Source organism: Micromys minutus, assembly GCF_963924665.1.
Source record: "Micromys minutus genome assembly, chromosome: 11".
Classification (NCBI taxonomy): Eukaryota; Metazoa; Chordata; class Mammalia; order Rodentia; family Muridae; genus Micromys; species Micromys minutus.
The window spans coordinates 46,046,979-46,071,760 of NC_137980.1; the positions used below are offsets into that span (position 1 = coordinate 46,046,979).

Genomic DNA, 24,782 nt, shown 5'->3' on the forward strand with positions numbered 1-24,782 from the left:
GAGAGGGGAGAGAGAGAGGGGGAGGGGGGACAGGGAGAGAGAGGGAAGAGGGGAGAGAGAGGAGAGGGAGGGGAGTGCGGGCGGGGGGGGGGGGTGGGAAGATATGTCCAGGAAGCTAAAGGCATTAATGGTGTGGCTGCCTATGCAAATTAGGAGCAGCCAAAGATAATGTGCCAAACAAATGAATCTGTGTGCCAATAAAATGAAGCTGTGAGCTGTGCTATGAGTCATGGCCTATGGTTTGGTCACCTCTGCTCTACAGCAGTGTTAACAGATGTTTATATAAAAAAGTACCCATATGAAGTGTGTCAAGAGCTCCATGTGGCTGGGACACAAAAATCTTTATAATATAGACAGTGGGTCAGATTTTGGAGAGGAATGGCAACCTGGGCCAAAAGCAGTGTTAGTAGAGTTTCGGTAGCTGTGGCATTTGGCTTCTACTAACCACTTGTGGCCTCTGAGCACTTTAAGTATTGTTAGACACAGACTGAAATCATGAATAAGCCATGTAGCAAGTGTCTACTTGTGTCTCAGAAAGAAGAGTGCAGCTACCCACAGCATGTGAGGGAACCCTTAGCATCTCTTCACACAAGGCCTTTGTTTTCCCTGCGTCTCCTTTTTCTCATATATAAGATGGGGGTAAAGCCAGGGCCACACCCCTGTCCTTTCTACACAAGTAAAGGAGCTGCTTTGCCCTCCACTGTCTTTTCCTGGTCTCTGACAGGCTGGGAAAGACTGGGCCAGGGGTCTGGAGACGAGCCCTACCTCTGGGTGCTTTACTGTCCTCTTGGTGCATGCTTCCTCCCAGAGGGAATGGGTCACACCCCAGGTTGCAGCCTTAGCCTCTTGGACCCATGCTCACAGTGAGCGCTCAGCAGGTGTCACTCACTGTTAGGAGGGTACACCATGCTTTCTACTTTCTTGAAAACTGCCCAGATAGAAAGACCTGAAGTGACAACATCTTAATACTCCTGTATTCCAATCCCTTCTAGGGTTGGAAGGGAAGTCATTAGGCTGATAGGAAAACTAAGGCTTCTAAAGGTTTGCCAAGCATCTCACAGGGTAAATGGAATAATGGCCCAGAGGCCGAGAGAGGGGCCTGCTGGTTGAGTAGCAGTGGAGGAGGATGCTTGGCAGAGTACCCACTCTCTCTAGCTATCACAGGACACCTTCCTGGGCTCTACCTTCCTTTACCACTGGTACAGAGCCTACCCTGAGCTAGTAGCCAAGATGAAGGCACACTCCCACTGGGCAGGGGGATGGCTGCCTCTCCCCTCTAACCAGATCACCCCTCTACCCCCCACTGCTCATGCAGGAAGTAAGGAATTGACCCTGGAGCTCTCTGAACTCTGGCCCTCTGAGGAGCTGGTTCTAGATGGTTCTGAGGATACACTTAAGGCATTACTGATCTTGTGTGACCTGCCCTCCTTTTTTTCTTAAAGCTCCTTTGCCCTTAGCCCTGGGTGAAGTGTCCAGATGCATTGTGGGACCTGTCTTCTAGCACAGACAAGTGGAGAGATAACATCTCCTAGGTGATGCACACAGGGAGCCTTGACAACAGGTTTGCTGACCAAATGTCTCAAAGAGAAACTTAAGTGAGTCCCCCCCGGGGGAGGGGGGATGATGTGAGATGGTCCTTCCAGGCAGAGGGAATGGTCTGCTGTAGAGTGGCAGTGAGGCCAGCCAACAAAGCTTACCAGTCAGTAGTTGGGGCACAGGGCCTGAGAACTACAGCTCCAGGACAAAACCTGAGAAGGTCCTGGTTCAGGACCCTGTACCCGGTAAGGAAGACCTGGCTGGCCCTGTGATCAGGTCACATTCTACAAGTTGGTCACCAAGAAGCAGGGTTATTTTTTCCCTTGGGGCCATGTGATCCCCATTCAGATTTTGGAACTTTGACTGCAGTGATACAACATCCTGCAGAATGCGCCGAGGAGCTGGGGGATGCACAGAAGAGAACTGCTTACAGGCAGAGTGCAGAGAGGGAATGCTCAAGGGAACCCTGACAAGTTACAAGCAGGAGACCAAACTCCTTAGTGGCTTAGAGGCCTCCTACTTCTCTCCTGGGTCAGAGCCCCCCATCTCCTACTTCTCTCCTGGGTCAGAGCCCCCCACCTCCTACTTCTCTCCTGGGTCAGAGCCCCCCACCTCCTACTTCTCTCCTGTATCAGAGCCCCCCTTCTCCCCTGCATCAGAGGTCCCCTTCTCTCCTGGGTCAGTCCCATCTGTCCAGACAACCACAGCTGTGGGCTGGAGTCAGGTTTCTCAGAGGCTGCATTCTAATCACTCACTTAGGGCTAGGCATGGATAGAGGTGGGATAAGTCAAACAGTTGGTAGTTTAACTCCGAGCTGAAGGATCATCTATTTCTATTGTACCCGGGGGGGGGGGGGAGTTGGGGGGGATCATCCTGTGTCACTAGAGAACAGCCAGGGCTGTGCTACTCAGTCAAGTGCTCTGTCAATATTAGTAAAAGTTTTAGGATTTCCAAGGTAGATTTCAAAAGGTCTAACTCCCAGGCTCCCCACAGAATACAAACCCCATTCCCTAATGTGAGAGCTAAGCAGCAGGATTGTTTTTTTTGGGGGGGAGGGGGTCCTCTTCCCCGGGAGAATGCTTTGACAGAAGGCGTGGGAGGCACTTGGTCATGCAATGGGCTGGACCCTGTGTTTATCTTGAGGAAAGTGGAGGTGGTAGTAGTCGTTCAGAGCCAGGAGGCAGCATTAGCCTGGAATTACAGGAGTGGGCTGGGGGAAATAAGTGGGCTTGTGTTTAATGAAAATGTCCACCTAGGCAGACCTGGGGTACCAGTGAGTCTCTGTGTGTATTCTCTACCAAAGCAACTCCAAACCCAGAGCCCCTGGTGCCCCACTTCTGGAGACTTTGACTTCCATATGAATCCTCACGGTTTGTCTGTCCGATTCAGTCCTTTGGGACTCCAACATTGGAGTGAAGAGCACTTTGATAACCCGAAGGAGGGCTTTAGGCAAGTAGCAAAGCGGTTTACAAAGTAGGAATCCCTTCAGCATCTTTGGGTGTCCTTATCTATGGCCTTTATATACAAGGCTCACATCCCTCCCCTGGTGGCTGTCTCTTGCATGAGATCCCGAGCCCAGGCCTGTGGGCTGTGACAGGCACTGCCCAGTGTCTTGAGGCCTTCAGCCCCAACCAGGTCTTTGTTCAGACAAGGAAGACAGAGGGAAAAGCTATATGATTCTATCTCTTAAGAAAGGGAGTACAGGGGAGGCGGCTAGAGGAGGAGAGATCTCCCACACCTGTGTGTGCAGGGTGGGGTTGGGGACAAGAGAAAGAGATGTGTTATGATTGATGTGGGGTGTGCTGGACCGCTGACTAGGTGATAGGGGATGGGGAGAGAGGGAGGGAAACGGAGAGAAAACGAGAGAGGGAGAATATGAATATGTGAGAGAATTTTAGGGTGTGCAGCTAGCTTTGCAAAGAAGCATCCCCCTTTCTCAATTCACTGCCCAGCAGCATCCAGAGTTGATCTGGCCTCTCCCTCCTCCCTGCACTGCCCCCCACTCACCTGTTCTCCCACCCTCACTTCAAAGGCTGTTCCAGGTTTCTCTCCTCCCCCATCTCCTCGTACCTGCGCCCCCGCAGGGTAGTCCGACGAGGATGCTCTGCCGGGCGGTGTGGCGCGGGGCGAAGAGGCGAACACCCCGCAGATCCTGTGGGTGCAAGCGCGATGTGTGTACGCGCTTGAGTGCGCGAGCGACCCCGAGCCGGCCAGCCTGGGAGAGGGTGCGTGGGGGAGCCCGCGAGTGGCAGCCGCGGGCGTGTGCCAGGCGCGGGCGGGCGTGCGCGCGAGGGTGTGTGTGCGTGGCCGAGGCGGAGCGCCCGGGCGGGCGGCGGCGACGGCGGCGGCGTTAGGACTCTGGGGACACCGCCCCCCGGCCCCCGCGTCCCGCCCCCGCCCAGCCTCGCGCCTCAGTTCGCGCCGCGCCTGGGCTCGGAGCGCAGCGGCGCCGGCTCCCGCAGCCGGAGAGGAGCCAGCCCCGGGAGCCCAGCGGCGCGCACTGCCTGCAGCCACGCTGGCGATGCGGGGCCGCCCCGCGCCCGCCCGAGTCCCGGCTCCGGCGCCCTCGGGAAGGGGCTGAGCCGCTCGCCGCCCGGATGGGGAGCCTTGGCGCGCTCGCCCTCTGCCTGCTCCGGCTCCTGCTCCTGGGGCTGCAGCGGCCGCCGTTGCCCGGCGCCGGAGCGCAGAGCGCCGCAGGTGAGTGCGCCCGCCCGGCTCCCCGGGCCCCCTCGCCCTTCCCAGGCCTGGGAGGAGAAAGTTGGGTACGGTGGTTAGGGAGATGCCGGGACCCGGTGGGAGTCCCGTCCCAGCCTCCGGACACAGCTGATGCTTCCCTGTGTGCCCAGTCCTACGCCAGGTCCTCCCTGGCCCCTCGTCGCTTTACTTTCCTGCCGCTTCCCCCCACCCCAGGCGGGAGTAACTTTCCGCGGCTGTTGCGAATATTTCCACTTGCTGCCTCCCACTTGTCGGAACCTGTCACTCGAGTGTTTCGGGGTGGCGGGAGGAGGCGCCGCTTTTCGCCCGGCGCGGATCACTGTCACCCGGGCAGCTTCCTGGGCTGCGCGCTCTTGGAGTGGGGAGCACAGGTCCCTAGCAGGCCCAGGCTGCCAGGGCGGTGGCTTTTCCTTTCTCCTGAGAGACATTGAAGATCATCCAGTGTTGTTCTAAACGCGCCGCTCCCTTTAGCCAACCCTAAGCCGCTGAAGGTTCCCATGGGAGTGCTCCTGTGAATGACCCGCACAGCAAACCCTCGCCTCACCTTGTGGCTCTGTCCAGAGTAATGGGTACCCCGCGAAAGCCCTTTAAGTGCAGTGGCTTTGATCAGTGAGCTAGTGGGCTTCTGAAAACTTCGGGACACTCGTCTTTCGGCTTGCCCACAGGCAGGTAACTAGTTCCCCAGAGTGTGCCTAGTGTCTTCTTAGTGGCGAAATGAGCGGAGGAGACCACTCCGAGGGTCTCAATCACTAAAACCCCACTGGTAGAGCTTCCATCCCGAAGTCTCCCAAAGAGGGAAGGGGAGGAGGGGACGCATACCTCCAAGTTCAAAATCACCTCGAAGTTTTTTTTTAGTACCTTTGGTTTCAGAGTGACCACATTGAGCTGATGTCTCAGGGGTCAGGGGCACGTTGAGGCATGCCGGCGGCCGGGACTTAGGAAAGGGCCCCTTTTGGATTGCTAAGCAACAGCTGTGCTCACATAAGAAATCAGGGGAGGAAGGAAGGGAAAGAAAGGCAGGGAGCTTGCTGGAAGTCTCTAAACTGGCTGCTTTTGAGATGAAGAACCGCTGGAGTGACATTCCGTTAGAAATGTCTTAGGTTCTCTTCCCTGACTTGATGTTAACATGGAAACCGGACACAGGGTGTATGGGAAGGGACAGCTTATTTCGTGCCAGGCAAGTTGAGCGAGGATGACGCTCTTTTTTTGAGGCGTCTGAAGCTGAAAGGCTCGGACAAGGGGGAGAAAAGAGGCGGCTTCAGCAACCTTCTGAAGATGCTTCAAGGCTCTCGTTTCTCTCGCTCTGGAGTCTGTGTTAGGTGTGCTGCCAGGGAGATGGCAGGAGGATTCTTGGGGCAGTCCTGGGGACCCGAATATGACTTATGATTCTGATTTTTTATTGTCTTCGAAGGCTTGGCGGGGCACCCACACGTTAATAGTACTCACGTTCCCGCAGCAGAAACCGATTCAAACACATCCCAGACACCTTTTATGGGTAGCAGCTGTAAACCCAGAACCTGCTCCAGAAAGCTGTCCAGGGCTGAAACGCACGCCGGTTCTTCATATCCCCGCAAGGTGGCGCTCGCCCACAGCTGTTAAATGCAAATCAAGCCGCTTTCATCTCGGGGATAGAACTTCGGTTCAATTTTAAAATGAGTAATGTGTTTATTCAGCAGCCTTTTGTTAAAACATTTAGAGAAGTGTGAGGAGGAAGCACCTTTTCTTTGTTTGCTGTTCGGAACACACGGGGAAGAAAAGCAATCCTGGAGTACAATTTGGGAAGAAATCGACTGTGAAGGCGCCATATGTTTCCTTTGGTTCTACCTGGGCCCATAGCTTTTGCAAAGCTACAATAGCATATATTTAGCAAGCAGCTGCGTTGTTCCGGGCTCCTAAAAGGAGTGGGATTAGCTTGTCTTGGTGACTTGGTGCATTCTAAGCTCCACTCTTTGATAGAAATGGAAATCTTTTTCTCTATACCTCAGTATCGCCTTGGTACTAACTAGATTGTTTAAACTGGATTCTCCCGGGGCTTTCCTTATGAATATCTGTTATTGTCGACACGTTGATTCTGCAACTGTTTGACTTATTAAAACGGACTTCTTATTTTATTCCTCGTTGTGGTATTGTTGAAATCCAAATTTGCTATAAGCACGGTTATAGCTCTGATAGCTTTTTGAACTATCTTATTTTAAACTTTCCGAAAGTCTGGGTAAATAATGCATTTTTAAAACTCAGTCGTGTGTTCTCCATATTCCTTTGATCTGACGATCCCGGGTCTCGGAAGCAATTTCAATTTGTAAGCTTACATCTAGGACATTGAGGGATGACGGGCTTTGCTGTAACCGTTGGTCACAGTGCTCAAAAGTCAGTCAGAAGCCCCATCAAAGGCAATTTTCTCCTTCCTCACTCTAGCGTGTGTTCCATGAGCCACCACAATTTCCCTTGGTGAGGAATTATAGTAAAACAAACAAACAAACAAACAAACAAAAAAGCTTTGATAATAGTTGGTAAACAGAATGCATGATTTGGGATGAGGGAAGACGATAACTATGTGAGCAGATACCGGGATAATTAGTCTATTTATCAATGGGTTTCAGTATTCCAAGTTAAAGCCAAATCTTGACAGGGACCGACTCCGGGTGGCAGTTGTAAGCAATGTAGTCATTTAACTCGATAATTGCTGCTGGATAGCTCTAGGGAACTGTTCTCAGTACAGTTGAATTTTACTTTCTGTCCTGGATGGCTTGATTTGTTTCCCAATAACAGAACAATTAATGTGCAAACATGGCTTTGATTCTGCTCCACCAGCAACAACAAACATGAAATAAATACAGACCACCTTCCCGGGTCACAGTCTGTGTCTTTCTCTTCCCTTTCAGCTCCTTCTTGTTTATCCTGAGCACATTTCCACCGGCTTCATGCTGCCAGCTGAGACAGCTTCTCTTGTAGCATAACTTTCAGAGCCATGATCAGAGGATATTACAGCATCTTTAAGCACGGGATACTCCCATGACTCTCTGACTGCATGTTGCTGTGGAAACAAGAGCATTGCTGTGTAGGCAGTGGTCCTTGATAAATATTTATCGATGATGATGAAGAGATGGTGGAGTCTCGTAGCAACGAGGATGGGGAAGGAGTATTGTGTTTGGGAGGTGGTGTGGCTTGGAGGAAAAACATCTGAGTGCTGGGGCCCAATGCTCTTGGTTCGAATCCCACATCTGCCTTTTGTACAAGCTGTACCACATTGGACAGGCCGTTTATCTTCTCAGACCTTCAGCCCTTATCTGCAGAGTAAGGGTAATTAGAGTGGCCTCACTGAATCTTGTGGGAACTAAACCAGAAGATACATGGGAGGAGAGGGTTAGTGTGTGCAGAATGGAAGGCAAGTGTTACTCTCCTTGGCTTTGCTGGGTGCTGCTGTGTGTATCCAGGCTGGGGCTGCGGTGCTCATGTCCAGCTAAGAGCTAAGTGAAGCATTTACCAGGAGGCGGCTGGATTTTCACGATGCCTTTTAGTTTTCCATCCTTTATTCATTTCTTTTTGGTGGGGAGGGGGAGTCTAGATTTCCTGTTATTGTTTTTAGGAAGAAATTTCAAATGAAAAGTCTCAGCAGATGACAGTAGTCGGTTTGCTTGTTCAGAGGTTTGTAAAAGAAATGTTTCAATCGCACTTTGACCTTTGAACTGGCACGGATTTTTTTTTTTTTTTTTTTTTTTTTTTAAAGGTTATCTGGTTAAAGTGTTTGGATTTATCACTGTTTCTTCTGATCACACCTTCACATACGCTCCTTTGCCGTCAGGCTCCGGACCCACCTCTGCTTCTGCCTCTTCCGAACCCTGGAAATAAAGCGTAGGGTGCATCTGTGAAGCTGATAAATAAGCCAAGACTAAGACCGAGGTATAGTAGGTTGTGGTGTTCCAAAGGAACAAATTTAAAAAGCTCTGAGAGCAAGCTGTGTCCAACAGGTGTGATGGGTTTTACAAGCACTCGTGAGAATCAGGTTTAGGAGCCGGCACCACGTGGCTAAGAGTGTCTTATGGCGTCTCAGAAAATGGATCTAAATGGAGTGGGAGAGGAAGAAAGCCACAGGGTTTAACAATCAGATGTAGTCGAAATTGATAGTGGTAATCCCTGATTCATACATAGCATTGAGTTCAGGTGAACCAGGGTGACTGAGTGCTTTTATTTACTTGGGGAGAGGAGAGGGAAGGGAGAGGGAGAGAGAAGATGAGAGAACAGAATTTGATGTATTTGTTGTTTTTGGCTGAGAGTGGCAGGTTCTAAACATGATATAGAGGGTCAAGGGAGGATTCTGGATACAGGACACCGCCCCTCCCCCAGCCCCATGGGGCCTGTTGAAAGTGAATTTCAGTGCATGGGAACGAATGAGGCCAAGGCAAAATGTGAGTGGTCCCCAGATCTCAGTGTGATTCACCATGTACACGCACAAGGGGGCTGCTTCTAAGCCCCACGGGATCCATATTCAGTAAAAGTCACTAATAAATGTACATGGCTCTGCAGGGTGGTGGACTGGACATTTCCCACACTGGAGTGTCTCATCCGTACAGTCAACCTCTGCGCACCCGTGGACTGTGCATTATATGGTTTGCCTTTTTTTGAATATTCATCTTAAATTTTTTTTTTATTGGGCGCTGGAGGGAATAAAAAGCAGCAAAATAAAAATAAAAGGCATTTTGGTGGTCAGTTTGGCAACTTCTTTAAGACTCGAAACCTGTGCCTGCCATAGGCTGAAGTGCTTGTGCTTTTAGGACCCCGCCTGACAGAAATTCAAACACAGGTCCAGAGAAAGATGGGAGTGTGGATGTTCACAGAGGTCCAGTTTGTAGTCACCTCAAGTGCACAGTAGCCCATGTGTCCATCAAGGTCGGATACTGCTGCTGATGAAAGAAACCGGATTGCAGATAGCTTCTAAGACATATATCAAGAATCGGATGCTAAGTTAAAACAGCTAGATGCCTTTCCTATTGTACCACAGACTCAGAGAAGGCAAACCTATGGAGGCTGAGAACGTGGGTTACCCAGGTTGGGCATAGGGCAGGGGTTCTCAGCAAGCTGATGTGAAAGTGCTTCTTGGAAGGATGGAAATGCTTGTCACTGGGGGCGTGGTCATGATCGTTCAACTCTAGGAATTGGCAGAACATTCTAGAATGATGTACTTAGAGTGGGTGGGATATTGTGGAATTAAATCTTTAAACTGTTTCCTTCAGCACGAGCTTTCAATGGAAGTACGTGGTATGGTCCTGAGGAGGCCTTTCTCTGCTTCCACCTCTGTAAAGCAGGAATACCACCAGGTACCCAAGAGGAGAGGCTTACCTCACTTCAGTTTCCAAAATACCTGCTTGCAGGGGATATTTGCAAGGCCTGTAGGTTTTTTTTTTTTTTTTTTTAGTCCCTTTAACCTGCGGATGAAATCTGAAAAGGAGTCGCCTCCCTCCCCATTGTTTTAGCAATAGTTTTAAGATTTAAGGCTATGGAGTTTTGTCAACGAACTTGAGTAATTAGATGGCTCTGTGTGTTGTGGAGTAGTGAGGGTAGAAGCAGCCTCTTTGACTACCGCTTGGAAATGTCGCTGACAATGCGGGTGCAGGGCTTTTTAGGTACTGTAGTTTGGTACCATGGTTTGGTGGCAGAATATGATATGGGCCTGGGGCAGAGTACTCACTCAAGCAGTGCCTTTCTTACTAAGCCAAGGATGTGACAGGTAGCAGAAGTGGCTATATGTCCTAGATAAACACAGGTGTAGTGCTTTTTGGCCCCTGGATTTCCAGCCAAGATAAATAGGTGCACAGTTGTGGGGAAAAAAAAAGGTCTGTATTGGTTTTCTGTCTTTTTCAGGGGCTTCCATCAACTCTCTGGGCGAATTTGTGTGTGTGTGTGTGTGTGTGTGTGTAATATGTGAATGCATGCTTTAGGGATCAGACCCAGGCTTTGCACATGCTAGGCAAGTGCAGCACCACTGAATTATATCCCCTGGCTTTGGAGATAGGCTCTTGCTCTATAGTTCAAGCTGGAGAGCCTTCTCTTTGGCTCCCCCATGTGCCTCCATGCCTGACTTTCCTGCTGATCTTAAATCAGTGTTACCAACCTTCATCTTTTTTTGCCACCTTGGACCTTGTGCTCAGACAGGTTTTGGAGCTCATGCCCACCTGTCCTTGAGCAAGGGCCCCAGCTCCTGCTTCGTAGCTTCCTCCAGGCCTGCTCCCCAGAACACCCCAGACACCACTGCATTCCCCTTTTGGTCATGAAAACAGAATCTGTTTTTGTGAATCACCCCTCTCCCCCTCACCTGGCAGGTGGTCATGTATTCATCTCAAAATGTCAGCTCCATTGTCTCTTGGTTATTGAGCAAAGATGAGTGAATGAATGAATGAATTCATAGGCAAACTCATATCAGCAAGCAGAAAAACGGATGGTCTTGACTTCCTCAAATATTTCACAATATGGGCTGTGAATCTTCGCCACTCTGTAGCCTTTCTTGATATCCGCAGACATCTTTGAGAGTTCTTATTTATTTTTTGACGGTAGGCTGGATCTTAGGTTGACTCCTAGATATTCTGACTCAAACATACATCTGGGTGCGTCCTGGAGACATCAACACATGTGATACACATGTGTGGTTTTTGTTTGAACATCAGCCTAGAACAAGATAAAACAGAGACTTCTGGTAAAGCCAGGAATGGACAAGGAGATTTAAACAGCATAGACCAGCTCTTGGGTTTTATAAAGTTGGTTTGAATGTGAGAACTTATTAATCTAATTAAAATGTTTGTCACACTGTCACACTTTGCGCTTAAATTAGTACAGTCTAGAAATGGATGTTACAGCTTTTTCCCCCCTTAGGCATCTAGGAACTGGTCCCTCCATGCATGTGAGTACCGTGCTGGGGGCCCCTGCCAGGGTTCACTGGGTGCAACTTTCAGGAAAAAGAAAAGGGGAAAAAGTTTGGTCTCACTCTGAAAGGGAACCACTCCCCCCCCCCCCCCCCCCGCTGTGCCCCAGGCTGGGTTTGTTGCCTAGAATGCTTAGCTGAGTCCTCTGGCTGAGCCTCTCACTGGATTCAGTCAAGGTGTTTATGAGGGCTTCCGGGATGGTGCTGAGGCCCTGCTTCCCAGCTTTCCCACAAGCTTGCTATGGGATTTAGCTTCTCTCTGGGGACCTCAGGATGCTCTCCATTCCTCCATGGGCCCTTCTCAGCTCTGGGTGGCAGCTGCTTACAGCTCAGCCACTGACTTAGGCAGATTGAGTGAGAGGGCAGGAGAGAGCGAGTGAGTCGTTTTAACCTAAATTTGAAAGTGACATCCCATTGTTTTTACTGTGTTCCCTTTTTAAAAAATGTTTTTATTGGATATTGTGTGTATTTACATTTCAAATGTTGTTGCCTTTCCCATAGGCTAGAAACTAGGTCCAGCATACACTCAAGGAGAGGAAATTACAGGAGTTGTATTAGTCAGGGTCCTTCAAAGATAGAAAACCAATAGAATGAACTAGAAGATTATATATATTATATAAATGTTTTCTATGCATTTATATCTATTCATCATGTTATAGTTATATTTATCAACAATTTATCAACATTATTAACTATAGAGTCATTGTATAATAAATTTCTAAAAGTTAGTTGCTACATCGTACTATATTAAAATTATACCAATACTAACAATAATGCTACCTTAGATAATATATTAAAATTATGCTGTTACTATACATTACATCATAATAGACTATGTATACATATACAAATGATATATTTGGAGATTTGTCATAGGAATGGACTCTTGTAGTTATGGAGGCTGGCAGGTGTCACAGCTTGCCATCTTCAAGCTGAAGACCAGGAAATGTCCCAAGAAGTGTCTTCAGACACCTTAAATGTACCCTTCATGTGTCTCAGTTGGCTGGCTGGCCTTCCCTTTGTGAAGCTGGAATCTTAGAGCACTTTTTTTTTCCTTCTCTTTTTTTATTAGATACTCTGTATTTACATTTGAAGTATTATCCCTTTACCCCACCTGTTCCCATCCTCTCTCTCCCTCCATTTGCCTTCACAAAGGTGCTCTCCCTCCTGATCTCCCTCTCCACCCCATTGCCTTGGCATTCCCCTACATTGGGAAAACGTGCCCCTTAGAGCACTTTCTCATTGTTTCCCTTTTGTTTCTTCAGCTTTCTTTCTGGCTGTGCAAAGTAGGGACACTCCTTCTACTACAAGGTAGGTGGGGAACATGATGGCTTCCATGGAGACTAGGTCAGAGATGACGCATGTGGCGCTGTGAAGCCTGTGCAGCTCTACAGGCCATGCGTGGGTAAGGGTGCCGCTCTGGTCTCCAACGTCAGTGCTGAGCGTAACCCTTTCCCCACCTGCAGATGTGGAGCTCTGAGTGTCTTAGCAGTTGTGAATTTATTCACTACCCCTTTCTTCCAGTTAATGTCTATTTACTAAATTCCTTTAGGTCCACCTGTTGTGACAGGGAGTGGGTGACTAGGTATGTGGCGAAGACATCAAGCCGGGACTCTAAACTGTCTCAAATCAGAAGTGGCTTGAGGCTGGGAGGGATGGTTATTTTCCCAAAGCTCTGAGTCCTCAAGAAGCCAGGCGTGTTGCCAGCTGCCACCACATACCCCGGCTGGCTCTGCTTCAGGATGGTTATCATTCCCTCAGCAGAATTGTGTGGAACGAAGCGGGGGCCACCTCTCTAGTGCTTTGATTGCATCGTCTTGAGGCCACTTTAGCTTTACTCAGGAACTATGGCACCTTCTGGAAGTGAGGGGACTTAGAGCTTTTAACTGTTGAGATGTGCATCTTAGCCGTGCAAAACCCCTTAACTGCAGCTAACATGGAACCACCATTTGCTTAAAGCCCAAGTCCAATATGTATGTTTCCGATGGACTTACTAATGGGACTTTTTTATTTTCTACCAGAAGGTGTCTATTCCAAGTAGTAAAGTATATTTCTGGGCTTGACCTTCTTGATACGTTTTTGGTAGTCAAGGGCAACTAATTTGAGGCAATTCTAGACATTCAAGGTCACCACTACCTGTAAAAACTGGACATATATTTTAGAATGTTCACTAGTTAAAAACTATATCCTGAGTCATTTTAAAAGTGAAGTAGATGAATTCAAGTTTCTTATCTTTATTGTCTTTGCTTTTCCCTATAGAAAAAGACAATTGTTAAATAATGAAACCCCTTTGTGTATAATCCCATATTGCTTTTGCGGATGCATTTCTCAGTTCGGGTCCTGTTTTCTCACACTTCAGAACCTTAACAGCTATCATTTATCCCAGAAGAAGCGCTGGGCACCAGCTCCTTCAGGGACTCTAGGGTCCTCTTACCTCCCGGCCTGCCAAGGCTTTCTTTCCAGATGTTGATCCAGGAGCATCCTTTCATGACCCAGAGATTTTGGGCTCCAACCTCAGACATCTCTTTTTAGCTTTTTTGGATTATTCTCTTACTTTATCTCACACAGTAGAAGAGTTTATAGATTTTTGCCTTAGGTTCATTGCCTTGGGCTCAGACTATATATATATATATTTTTATCATGTTAGTCCCAGTGGGTTAAGTGGAGGACAGCAGATAAATTTCACTAGGTTTAGCTTCTTCTAGGACATTTCTCATGTTTCAGACATGTTTGACCCATCGTTGCCTCCTTTGACATGGCGGTTATCCATGGACATCTGGCTAATGACGTGAGCTCCTTGCTGTTGTCATCCCATGACAGAGGCTGGTGACATGGCTTTAGAGCAGTATGACCAACTCTGTGCTGCTTGATTTATTAAGTCCCAAAGCATAATTTCCTAAAAGTAAGAAAAAGTGAGCATGCAAGCTGAAATAGGTGAAGCTTACTTTGGTTTGGCTTTCTCTGGCCTCTGACGTCACTGTCAGCATGTTTAGCTATGCAATATATCAACACCATGTTCTATCTGCAGCCCGTGCATTGCTACACCATTGCTTTTTTACAGTGGCATCTTGGGTGATCTTATGTCAACAAACTGAGCATTTACTTAAGGAATGTTATAGACAATAGGCTCTTTCAGTTTATGAACCAAACTCAGCATCTAATAGGCACATCCTGCCCTTCTGGCAGAAAACAGCAGATTTTATTATGGGTGTAATAATCATATGACTAGTAATCATTGAAGAGTATCAAAATAATTGAGGTGTTGGCAGCAGATGGGTGGATGGAATTACCCCTTAGAAGAGACATGGTAGAAATGGAAGCAATATGCTGGTTAAGGGCATTTGGGCTTTGTATATAATATTCTATTTCTTTCTGAAAGGGGAAATATATTCAAAGTAAATTTATTAAAGACAAGTCAAAACTTTTTGATAGGGAAGAACACAGGTGTCAATTGCACCTTCTTTTTAATAGTTCTAGACTGAAGTTAATCTCTTAGGGGGCGTGACTGGGGTATACTGAGGCTGACTGGCTGGAGAGATAGCCCAGTGAATAAGTGTATTTGCTACTGTTGCAGGGGACCCCAGATTGGGTTCCCTCAAACCCACACTGTGCAGCTCCTGTAACCATCAATTCCAGGGATCTGATGCCCTCTTCTGGCCTCAAGGGACATCACCGTGTATATGAGCAAATTAACACAGTCACGCATATTTATGCAGGAATAAGAATAAATCTTAAATGATGCCTGTGGAGTTTGAGATTAGTTAGTTGATAAGCATTTAGAATGCATTTACCATTTTCCCTTTAGACTTTGTTTTCTACGTAGAAAGCTTCATTTTAGGGTGGCAATGAGGATTTCTTAGGGGTGCCCAGGTCAGCTGCATCCACTCTGGAGACAGGGAGAGGCTGTTGCTGACACATGGACATAGTTGAGTAGGAGCTCTTGAGGGTCTATGGAGGGGCTTGTGAGGTGCAACAGCTGTCCTCCTTCTGTACCTAGCTCTCTCCCAGGACTTCCATGGAACAGATGTTACCATTTAGACATAACAGATGGAACAGCCTTTGGCTCTGGGTCATAAGGGTCCTAATAAGGCTTTTTGGACTTACATCCTTGGTGTTTGAGGGTGCTGAAAATCTGGACAGCTTTTGTATCTGTTAACAACCTGTTGACTTCTATGTTTGTTTATTTCTTTTCTGGTATGTGTCTGTGTGGGTGAACACATATGTGGAAGCTAGTGGTCCATGTTGAACTTCTTCCCAAGTTGCCTTCCACCTTGTTTACTGAGGCAGAGGTTCTTCTTGAACTTGAGTTTTACAGATTTAGCTAGACTAGCTGACCAGGCAGCTTCAGGGGTCTTTGTGTCTCTACACAAACCCCATCTCTGTTTGCTCTGTGTGTAAATGTTTCTGTTTGTATGGATGTGAGTGTACCACTTTTGCACAGTGCCTACAAAGACCAGAAGGGGGTATTGGAGCCCCTGAAACAAGAGCTACCAATAAAGTACCTCCATATTGAGTGCTGGTACCACAACCTGGGTCCTCTGGAAGAGAAGCAGTATTCTTAGCTGCTATCTTTCCAGCTCCTCAGCTCCATGTATTTAAAGACTGGAGTTGTATGTCTCTGATTTTAGGGTTTAGGAAAAAAGAGTGTATTTTCATGAAACTCAAATCACTTAAGGTCTTTGATACAGGTTAAACACAAACACACACATGCACACACACACACACACACACACACACACACACACACACACACACACACACACATGGTACCTCTTTTGTTCTATTGAACTATTTTATTATTTGATACTATCCATTTCCCACTCAATGAGAATGAGCTGTGAAATCCCAGGACCAGGACATGAAGCATCGTCTCCAGCGTTTCTGGTTTCTAGCTGCACGTCCATTACAACAGTCTAGATTACGAGGGGCCCTGACTCTCTTGGAATGAAGACTAGTAACCACTCAAGGCATACAGAGGAGAAGAGCAGTTGGCGTCTGTTGGGACGGAAAGTGGAAAATACAAGATGTCATAGCACTTGGTGAAATGATGGATGGCAGAGGGATAATAATAGGGACCAGACTCAAAAGTTAGGAAAAACACAGGTGCACTGGGTGTCTCTCAGAGCAGGAAGGATTCAAAGTGAACATCCCCGGGATGAATGCACGAGGGAAAATGCTTGCCAGACAGGGCAGACTGACGCTCTTGCATACTTCAGGTACTTAAAATAAGCCAGGCAGTTGTCAAGGCTCTACTAATTGTCACTCACCCAGTCTCCTTGACAGTGTTAGGATGTGGGCACACTTATGAGCCAAATTGAAGAACACAGCCATTAATACTGAGCCTGAGGTCACACAGCTAACAAGTGGTTGAGTCAGGATTTGAGCCCACGTGACCCAAGGCTGGAATATCTAATCATAGCTATCAATTTTTGTTCCTTTTCTCATTTACTTTACACGCCTACTGTGCGAACTTCATCCTTAGGGGGAGAAATTAGGTCTACTTGAAATTCCTGGATGGAAAGCCTGCCTTTAGGAACTTCCATGGGAATATATTTTTGGGGGGATGAAGTTTAGGATGCCATTTACAACCTTAAAATCTCATCTGGAAGACATGGTATTTCCATATATCATGCAAGAAATCTGATTTCATGGAGACTCAAGGTTTGGCCATAAATCAGCTCATACTAATGTCTAGATTCTTAATCACAGTGTGGCACCGAATGTTAGAAGACTTTTTTATGGCAGTAAGAAGTATGGGAGAGAGGATGTTGCCTCTGTAGTAAGCCCTGTTTCTCACAAGTGACTCAACCTTTCTCTTGTTGTTAAAGAGTTATTTATTAATTTTCTGTACATGAATACTCTGTTTTCTTGTACACCAGATGAGGACTTCAGATCCCATTATAGATGGTTATGAGCCATCATATGGTTGCTGGGAATTGAACTCAGGTTTCTGAAGAGCAGCCAGTGCTCTTAACCACTGAGCCACAAGAGAAGAATTTTTTGGAGAGATTCCTCATACCCTGAGCCAGATTTGGTTCTACTAGGTTCTATTAGAGGGCCCTGCCCTATTAGAGGGCAGCTGTGCCCCAAACCCTAGGATATGGTCTTTGGTCCTCTGTGGCTCTATCAGACTCAGTAGTTTAGAAGAATGATTAGCTTTGGGGGGGTTCCTCTTTCAATTCAACAAAGTTGAAGTTGATGCTCATACCATCTGGTGGGGTTTCCTTTGAGTTTAGATGTAGCTAATGTTGAATGTTGCAGTTTGTTTTTTCTGTAAGTGTCTAAGTTCTAAGATGAGAGCCATGGACAATATTTTTCTTTAATTTTTTCCTAAAGATGCCTAATCTCTTTCCTGCCTTCTTGACTCTTGCAGTGTGAGACTGGCAATAAGGAATAGGTAGATTCCCCTCTCCTCTCCGTTTCAGCTCTGTGAGCGTAGGGTTAAGGCATGATCCCTAATATGCCTCTTGGCTCTGGGATGAGTGGTATCAGGTCATCTACAGATGGTCCATCTGCTTTCTTAAGAAGAAACACATAGGTGTATAAGGAGTAGACCCAGTTCTGACTTTGGGCTCCAGTTAATGGTTGTTTCAATCATACATTATGACCTTGAGCACTTTGAGTCCTCTGAAGACCTCCATCTGGCCATCTGTGAGATGAGGTTAATGGTGATGACTTGTCAGCAGTGGTGGTGACAGATCATTGTGGTGATATAGGCAGAACGCTCAAGGGAGGGCTGGCCAGGCTCATGGGAAGTGCTCTGTAAATGCTGTCCATTCTTGTTAGGCGTTATGAGTTCTGGGAACTCAGCAGAGCCCTGTTAGTGTCTGAAAGCACAAGATGAACCTTACTAGGTTGACCAACTGTTTTCATTTGTCTTAGATAGTTTTCTATTCCTGTGACAGAACACCATGGCCAAGGCAACTTAAAAAAGAAAGCATCTCATTTGGGGCTCATAGCCTTTATATTGTGAGTCCATGGTCATTATGGCAGAATGCATGAGAGCAAGCAAGCAGGGATGCTGCGGCCCCAGCTGAGAGCTTGGACCAGAACCACGTGTTGAAGGGAGAGAGAGAGAAAACCAGGAGTAGATCGGGCTTTTGAAACCTCAAAGCCCAACTCTTCATGAAGGCCACACTTCCTCCTTATCGCTAAACACTTCCATCTACTGAGGACTGAGCATTCAAATATATGAGACTATGGGGGCCATGCTTGTTCAAACCACCATACCATTTGTCCAGGATAGAGGTATTTCCCAAGAAATACCCTATAGACAGAAATTTTCTAATTTTTTAAAAAATAGACAGCTAAGGTCCATAGTGCCTTCAGCACTTTGGAAATGCTTGGCTTATTTATCTTGGTGGGTTTTTGTTTTGTTGTTGTTGATGGTTTTTGTTTGTGATTATTTTTACTAGAATCTACGCTCCATGAGAGTTGGATATTTTTCCTAATCAGTGATGATTTCTTGTGCTGACCACGATTCTATACACAGTGTGAACTTAATGTGGGTGAATGAGTCATGACTTCAGACCTCCTGTGTTTTGTCTTTTATAGTAGTAGTTGGTTTTTTTCTTATAGCTACCAGGCAGACATCCTCACCAGTCTTTCTGGGTTTTTGACCAATGATGGATGATTTAAAGGAAGAATGGCTGAAGCACCCCAGTGTGTATCAGACCATGGCTCAATGTGCCTGTGCCACCCACTGTCCCATTTACTCTTAAGGGAGCCCCTTTGAAACCTCACCACCCCAATGAAGTACACTCAGAATTCCTGAGGTTATGTGGCCTACTCACTGGCCAAGCCTGGGATTCAGCATTGCTTGCTTCTATTTCCAGGGCTGCCCCCTTTTCATTCAACACTGCACAAGATTCAAAAGAGTTTTCAGGACTGTAAAGATCAAGTGCATCGTAAAGGAGGAGTTTGACCTTAAATATGTTTTATCTAAGGTCACCCAGGATGCTGGCAATGAACTACACAGTGATGTCGGAAAGAGCAGAACCAAGTCTCGGCTGCGTGCTCTCCGGCAAGTTACTGTGCCTTTCTGCCTTGTTGTGCCATGTGTGTCTGCCTGCTGGCAGGGCATTTGTAAGGTTTGTGATGATGGATATAAAAATGCTGGCATAGGGCAGCAGCTATGGCGGTTATGACTTCTTATAGAGAATTGGTAATTAATGCCCAAACTGTATGATGAATCTCAGTTTCACGTGTGGATCTAAGTTCACTGTTCTTTGTTAAGAAGACTTGCTAGACCTGACCTCACAAGAAACTGGACACATTTTATTTATGCATTTATTTATTTATTATTTTTCAAATATCTTAAGAAATGGTTTAATATTTGAAGATACTTTGCTCTCACTTTTTATTGGATAATTATATTTCAAATGTTATCCCCTTTCCCTGTTTCCCCTCTTGAGTCCCCCATCCCATTTCCCCTCCCCCTTCCTCTATGAGTGTGTTCTCCCACTCACCCACTCCCTCCAATCTCCCTGCCCTGGTATTCCCCTATGCTGGGGTATTGACCCTTCACAGGGTCAAGGACCTCTGCTCTGGTTGATGCCTGCCTGATAAGACCATCTTCTGCTACATATGTTGCTGGAGCCATAGATCCCTCCATGTGTACTCTTTGGTTGGTGGTTTAGTCTCTGGGAGCTCTGGGAGGTTGATATTGTTGTTCTTTCTATGGGATTGAAAACCCCTTCAGCTCCTTCAGTCCTTTCTCTAACCCCTCCATTGGGGACCCCATTCTCAGTCCAGTGGTTGGTTGAGAGCATCTGACTCTGTATTTCTCAGGCTCTGGCAGAGCCTCTTTCCTATCTGGATTGAAATTCTTACTATCCTTTTTTCTCCCTCTCTTTGTCCTTGGGGAAAACAATTTATCCTTTTTTGTGAGACCTTCACTTCTTTATCAGAAAATGGGGATAACTGTGCTTATCCTATTGGCTAATGCAAAGATGTCAAACAGTAAAGAGATGGTGTAAAAATGATTAGTTCATGTTAAGTGTGACTTTTCTCTGCCTGGCAGATATGGACCTGTTTCACTGCTAAATATTGGCATTCAGATATATATCTAAATTGGTAGGCATTAGGCCTGGTTCTTTTTTGGAAATGGTAAGTGGTTACCAGATAAGCCTTCAAAAACTCCTTTCTTATTTTATCCAGAGTCTTGCTGTTCAGGAGGCTTGCCTTCCCTCGCACCATGCAGAGCAGAGGAAATGGTCAAAGCCATACTGAGCAGACACAGCCATGTTGTCTCTTCTCCGGGGGAGAACCCCAGACTCTTCCTGAGTGGCTGGAGTTTTATGAAAACTTTTAACAAGTTTTTATGAGATTCCGTGAGCTCAGAGGGTTTAAGAGGATGCTGGCCCCACTGTCCCAGGGAAACAGGCTTGCCAGAGAGGTAACTAAAAGAAGCAGCAGCCCTATTGTTAAGAAAAAAGAAAGTGAAAAGACACAGCAGTAACGTCTTGATGAACTCAGTAGCTGGAGCTGCTGGCTCGGTGGGCAGGGATTGCTGTGCCCATCGAGCCTCTGAGACCCCACCTTATTGCTTTGTTGGAGACATACTGACAGTAATGGCCAATATGGTGTCAGGGAAGAAAACATGTATGAGCTTCTAACTCTTTACACTATCTCAGTTTTTCTTCTAACCCTGACTCATTGTTTTGCCCAATTCCCACAATTCTCTCTTAGAGTGCTTCATTTTCAGGCATGTCTTCCCCTGCAGATCCTTATCCACAATGGCTGATGAGTCTTCAGTGACAGACCAACCCAAAGCCATATGGGAGATGAGGGTTGGGCAGAGACTCTGAACCTTCTGTTTAGACATTTATCCTGGGGTGTACACTATGGCCTCCTTGAGTCATGGAGGAGGATTTTCCTACACAGGTTATCTGCTGTTTGGCATGATGCCTTCACACTAGTGACCTTGGATCTAAGTGTTTGGAGAGGTGATTTAAAAGATGATGTATAGAATTTTGGATAGTTTGATTGTCAGAGTCAAGTGTTCAGGGAGTAGTTTGACTGAGGGCATGAAAGATGAGCATGTAGGAATGGAAGAGAATGCACAAGGGGGTGTTAAGTCAAAAGGAGAGAGCAGGGAATCTGGGTGGCATCCATTGGGTGAGGGGGCTGGGCACATGCTATCTGGGCTTTGCTGTGTCACCTGGTATCTGTTTCCATGAACAACAATGCTTTTCCTCCCTTTGGCTTTAAATTTTTTTTTTCCTTGAACTAACTCGTTAGGGGGATATGTTTATAGTTTGGGATCTCAGTTTAAAATAGTTTATTGTTAGTGCACATTAACAATTCCTGATGTCTGGATAGCAAACAAGGAGGTAGTAACTGCCAGAGGACTCTTCCTAGAGGACACATCACATCGACACCAAGAGTCTGTGACATGGAGGATCACAAGACTATGATTGAAATGGTCTGGGGAGGCCACAGTACAGAGGGACTTAACCGCACCCTGGTTGTGGTGCAAATCAGGCCAGGCTCTGGCATGACCTCAGCCTCCCAACTTCAAGATGTCTGTGTAGCAGTTTGATGTTTCTCTTTGTCATTTGCTTCAAAGGGAAAGACTTGGCAGCTGATGCTTTTAGCAAGAAGTGCTACAGATTGGCTTAATGTAGAGATTCTTTTGATGCAATCAATCTCCAATGTATTTCAAATGTGCAAAGATTTTTTTATTGAGAATTTTTATATATACATATAATGGGTTCTGGTCAAGCCCACTCTATATTCTCTCCCTTCTAATTTTCTCTCATTCCCCAAGCTTTTCCTTCTAACCTTATGTAATCTCTTTTTGTTTTTGTTTCTGTTTTTTTGTTTAAATCCAGGGAATCTACTCAGTGCTGCCTGAATGGTGTGGGTGTGGGACCATCTTCTGGAGCATGAGTGGCCTACTGGAAGCTGTATTTTTCCTCTCCCAGAATCCATCAGTTTCTAATAGCTTTTCAGCCAGGGGAGGGGTACCATGAACACCTACCCTGTCTGTGCTGGGATTTTGGCTCTTTTCATCTTGTGCAGGTCTTGTGCATTCAGTGACCCCTGCTGTAAGCTGATGTGCACACTAGCTCCATCATGCACAGCAAATAACCTTTCTTTCTTTTGCAAGGTCTCATGTAACCCAGGATGACCTCGAGCTTCCTACATAACTGAGAATGGCCTTGAACTGGAGCTCCTGCCTGCATGCCCGAGTGCTGAGGTTATATACGTATGAGCTACTGCCCTGGGTTTATATGGTGCTAGGGATGTGGCCAAGGCTTTATGCGTGCCAGACAAGGACTCTATCATCTGTGCTGCATCCCTAACCTTCTCAGTGTGTGCAAGCTTTGGACAATACAGTCAGCGGTGTAGACAGTTGACATCATGACTTCTAGATTGGATGACTTGAGAAGTTTCGACTCTGTACTCATTAATCATCCCTGCATATCAACATCTACAAAATTAGCCACTTATTCACATTTATCATCTTCTCCCAATTCTGAGAGTCAGTGATCTGAGAACAACTTATCTGGGTCTTTTGATTTTGGGTTTCACAAGACTTCATTCAAGGTAGCAGCCAGGGCTGTGTGCTCATCAGAAGATGAACCGGGAAGGAACTGTTTTCATGCTTGGGGAGTTGATGGCTACACTCATTTCCTTTGCAGGTTTCTGGATTGAGAACCCCGGACTCCTTGGGACTGTTAGCTGGAAGCCATCCTTAGGTCCTTGCCACAGGGATCTATCTCTTCAACGTAGTACTGGCTTTACATTCCCACTCTCAAGTAACAGGAAAGACACTCCATCACCTTTTCCACGTTCTGCTTGTTAGATACTATCTCTTAGTTCGCCCCCATTTAAGCAAAGGGTATTAGACATATTGTGAGTGATCTGAGATAATTAATTGGGGCCTTCTTGGAGTTTTCCTTCTGTTGACTCACACCTCAAAATTTCCTCCTATCATCCTTTAGATCCTTGCTACAAAACTTTTTCTTCTTTAGGTACAAGAAAGGTTAAAATTTAACCAGAAAACTGAAACAGGGGGGGGGGGTTATCATGACACACCTGCTGAAGTTACTCAGGTATCCTATAAAAGCTTTGAAATATGCGACTTCTCCGCATCACTGTAATCTGGAAGTAGGCAGTATTTCTTAGAACAGAGGAAGGAATCGGGATTCGGAAACAAGCTTGAATCTGCTCCAGTCTCACAAGGTCAAAAGCTGTTGGATTTTTAAAGACACCAACCTACTTTGAGAGTAAAGTTTTTGTTGGTTTGATTGACATGATGGCACTTCCTGTCTGCTGGGACAAGGGTGAGCTGTGGCTGAGACCACCAATCTAAGCTGAATATCAGGAGGTATAGCATAGATGGGTACAAAGGCCAAACTAGGTTGCAGAGTGGGTGTTGGAATTCAGGAATCGGTTAGCTAAGAGCTGAGTCCTTTTTCTTTCTCTTGAATACAGAACTGTCCATTATTCATTTATGTCTCCCCTGCAGCATTGAATTTAGACTTTATAAAACCAATCGATGTCTCTGATGTCTACTGGTTTTCTCTCCATAACACCCCCCCCCCCCAACCCCGCTTTGTTTGCAGAGCTGTGATTGGAACCCTTTTAGTTTTATCTTAGATGATAAAGATGAGTTGAAATGGAGATGTGAAAGTACAGGTACTGGCGGTGATATGTTCGCAGCAAAGGTGGAGCCTGTCAGGCGTACAGAAAGTGTCGACTGTGTAGCTGTGATCGGTTACTAGTCAGGCGATTTCGATCATGAAGGGAAAGGAAATGAAATGCTGGAAAAATGGATCTTCCAAACACCATTTTCCCAAGGCCAAGTTTAGTGATAGAGCGCCCAAGAATCAGCACTGAGCAAAAAGAAAAACCTTCCCTGAGTCAAACTTAAGGAAATCAACAGATCCGTAGAGTGTGTATAGGAGGCTTGCTCCAGACACTCTATATCAAGGGGGCGCTGTTGTGCTCCCTGTGGGCACATTTTAAAGGTAGTTAATGAGACCAACAGAACTGCCACACAATGGAATTTTTGAAAGCATAAACCAGACCAGATCCTTCCCTTATTTCAAGTTGTTCTGTCCTGCACTGTCAGAGTGTAGCCCCAACTGCTGCCTCCTGCCTGTTAGATCTAGCTCCCAGTGGTGTCCCCTAACTATTCACTTGATTGAGTTTAACTCAGGGGATAGACTGTATCCCAAGGGCCCCACCTGGTCCATTTCGTGTATACACACCCACCCACCCACCCACACACACACATATATACACACACACATATATATATACACACACACATATATATGTATGTATGTATGTGTGTGTATGTATATATATATGATGCAAATGAAGAATAGTGTTTCTATCTTCAGGGGTTATGAAGATTGTATGAACTTTGACTACCAATGTTTGTGAAAACACAAACACACACACATTGGAACATTACAGAAATTGTTGGCCATTTACTTCTGTATTATCTGTGGCTGCTTTCATGTTAGGGCAGTGGCACTGAGTATCTGCAATGAAGACCAAATGGCCTGCAAGGTTAAGGCGACTATAGCCTGGCTGTTCTTAAAGAGGGGTCGATGGCCCTGCTCTGACCACAGCAGGTGTCTTCTTTTTCCCTTCAGGG

General features: G+C 46.4%; 1 protein-coding gene across 1 annotated transcript in view; it reads left to right on the plus strand.

The window, feature by feature from the left end:
• Nucleotides 1-4,133: 4,133 nt before the first annotated feature.
• The window catches only part of PTPRT (protein tyrosine phosphatase receptor type T), a gene marked incomplete at both ends in the record, with an annotated part of 395,600 nt that continues 374,951 nt past the window's right edge, over nucleotides 4,134-24,782 (plus strand). The window contains one exon of the mRNA XM_080925561.1: nucleotides 4,134-4,233. Within this exon, the coding sequence (XP_080781687.1) occupies nucleotides 4,134-4,233 (100 nt within the window). The remainder of the gene's footprint in view (nucleotides 4,234-24,782) is intronic.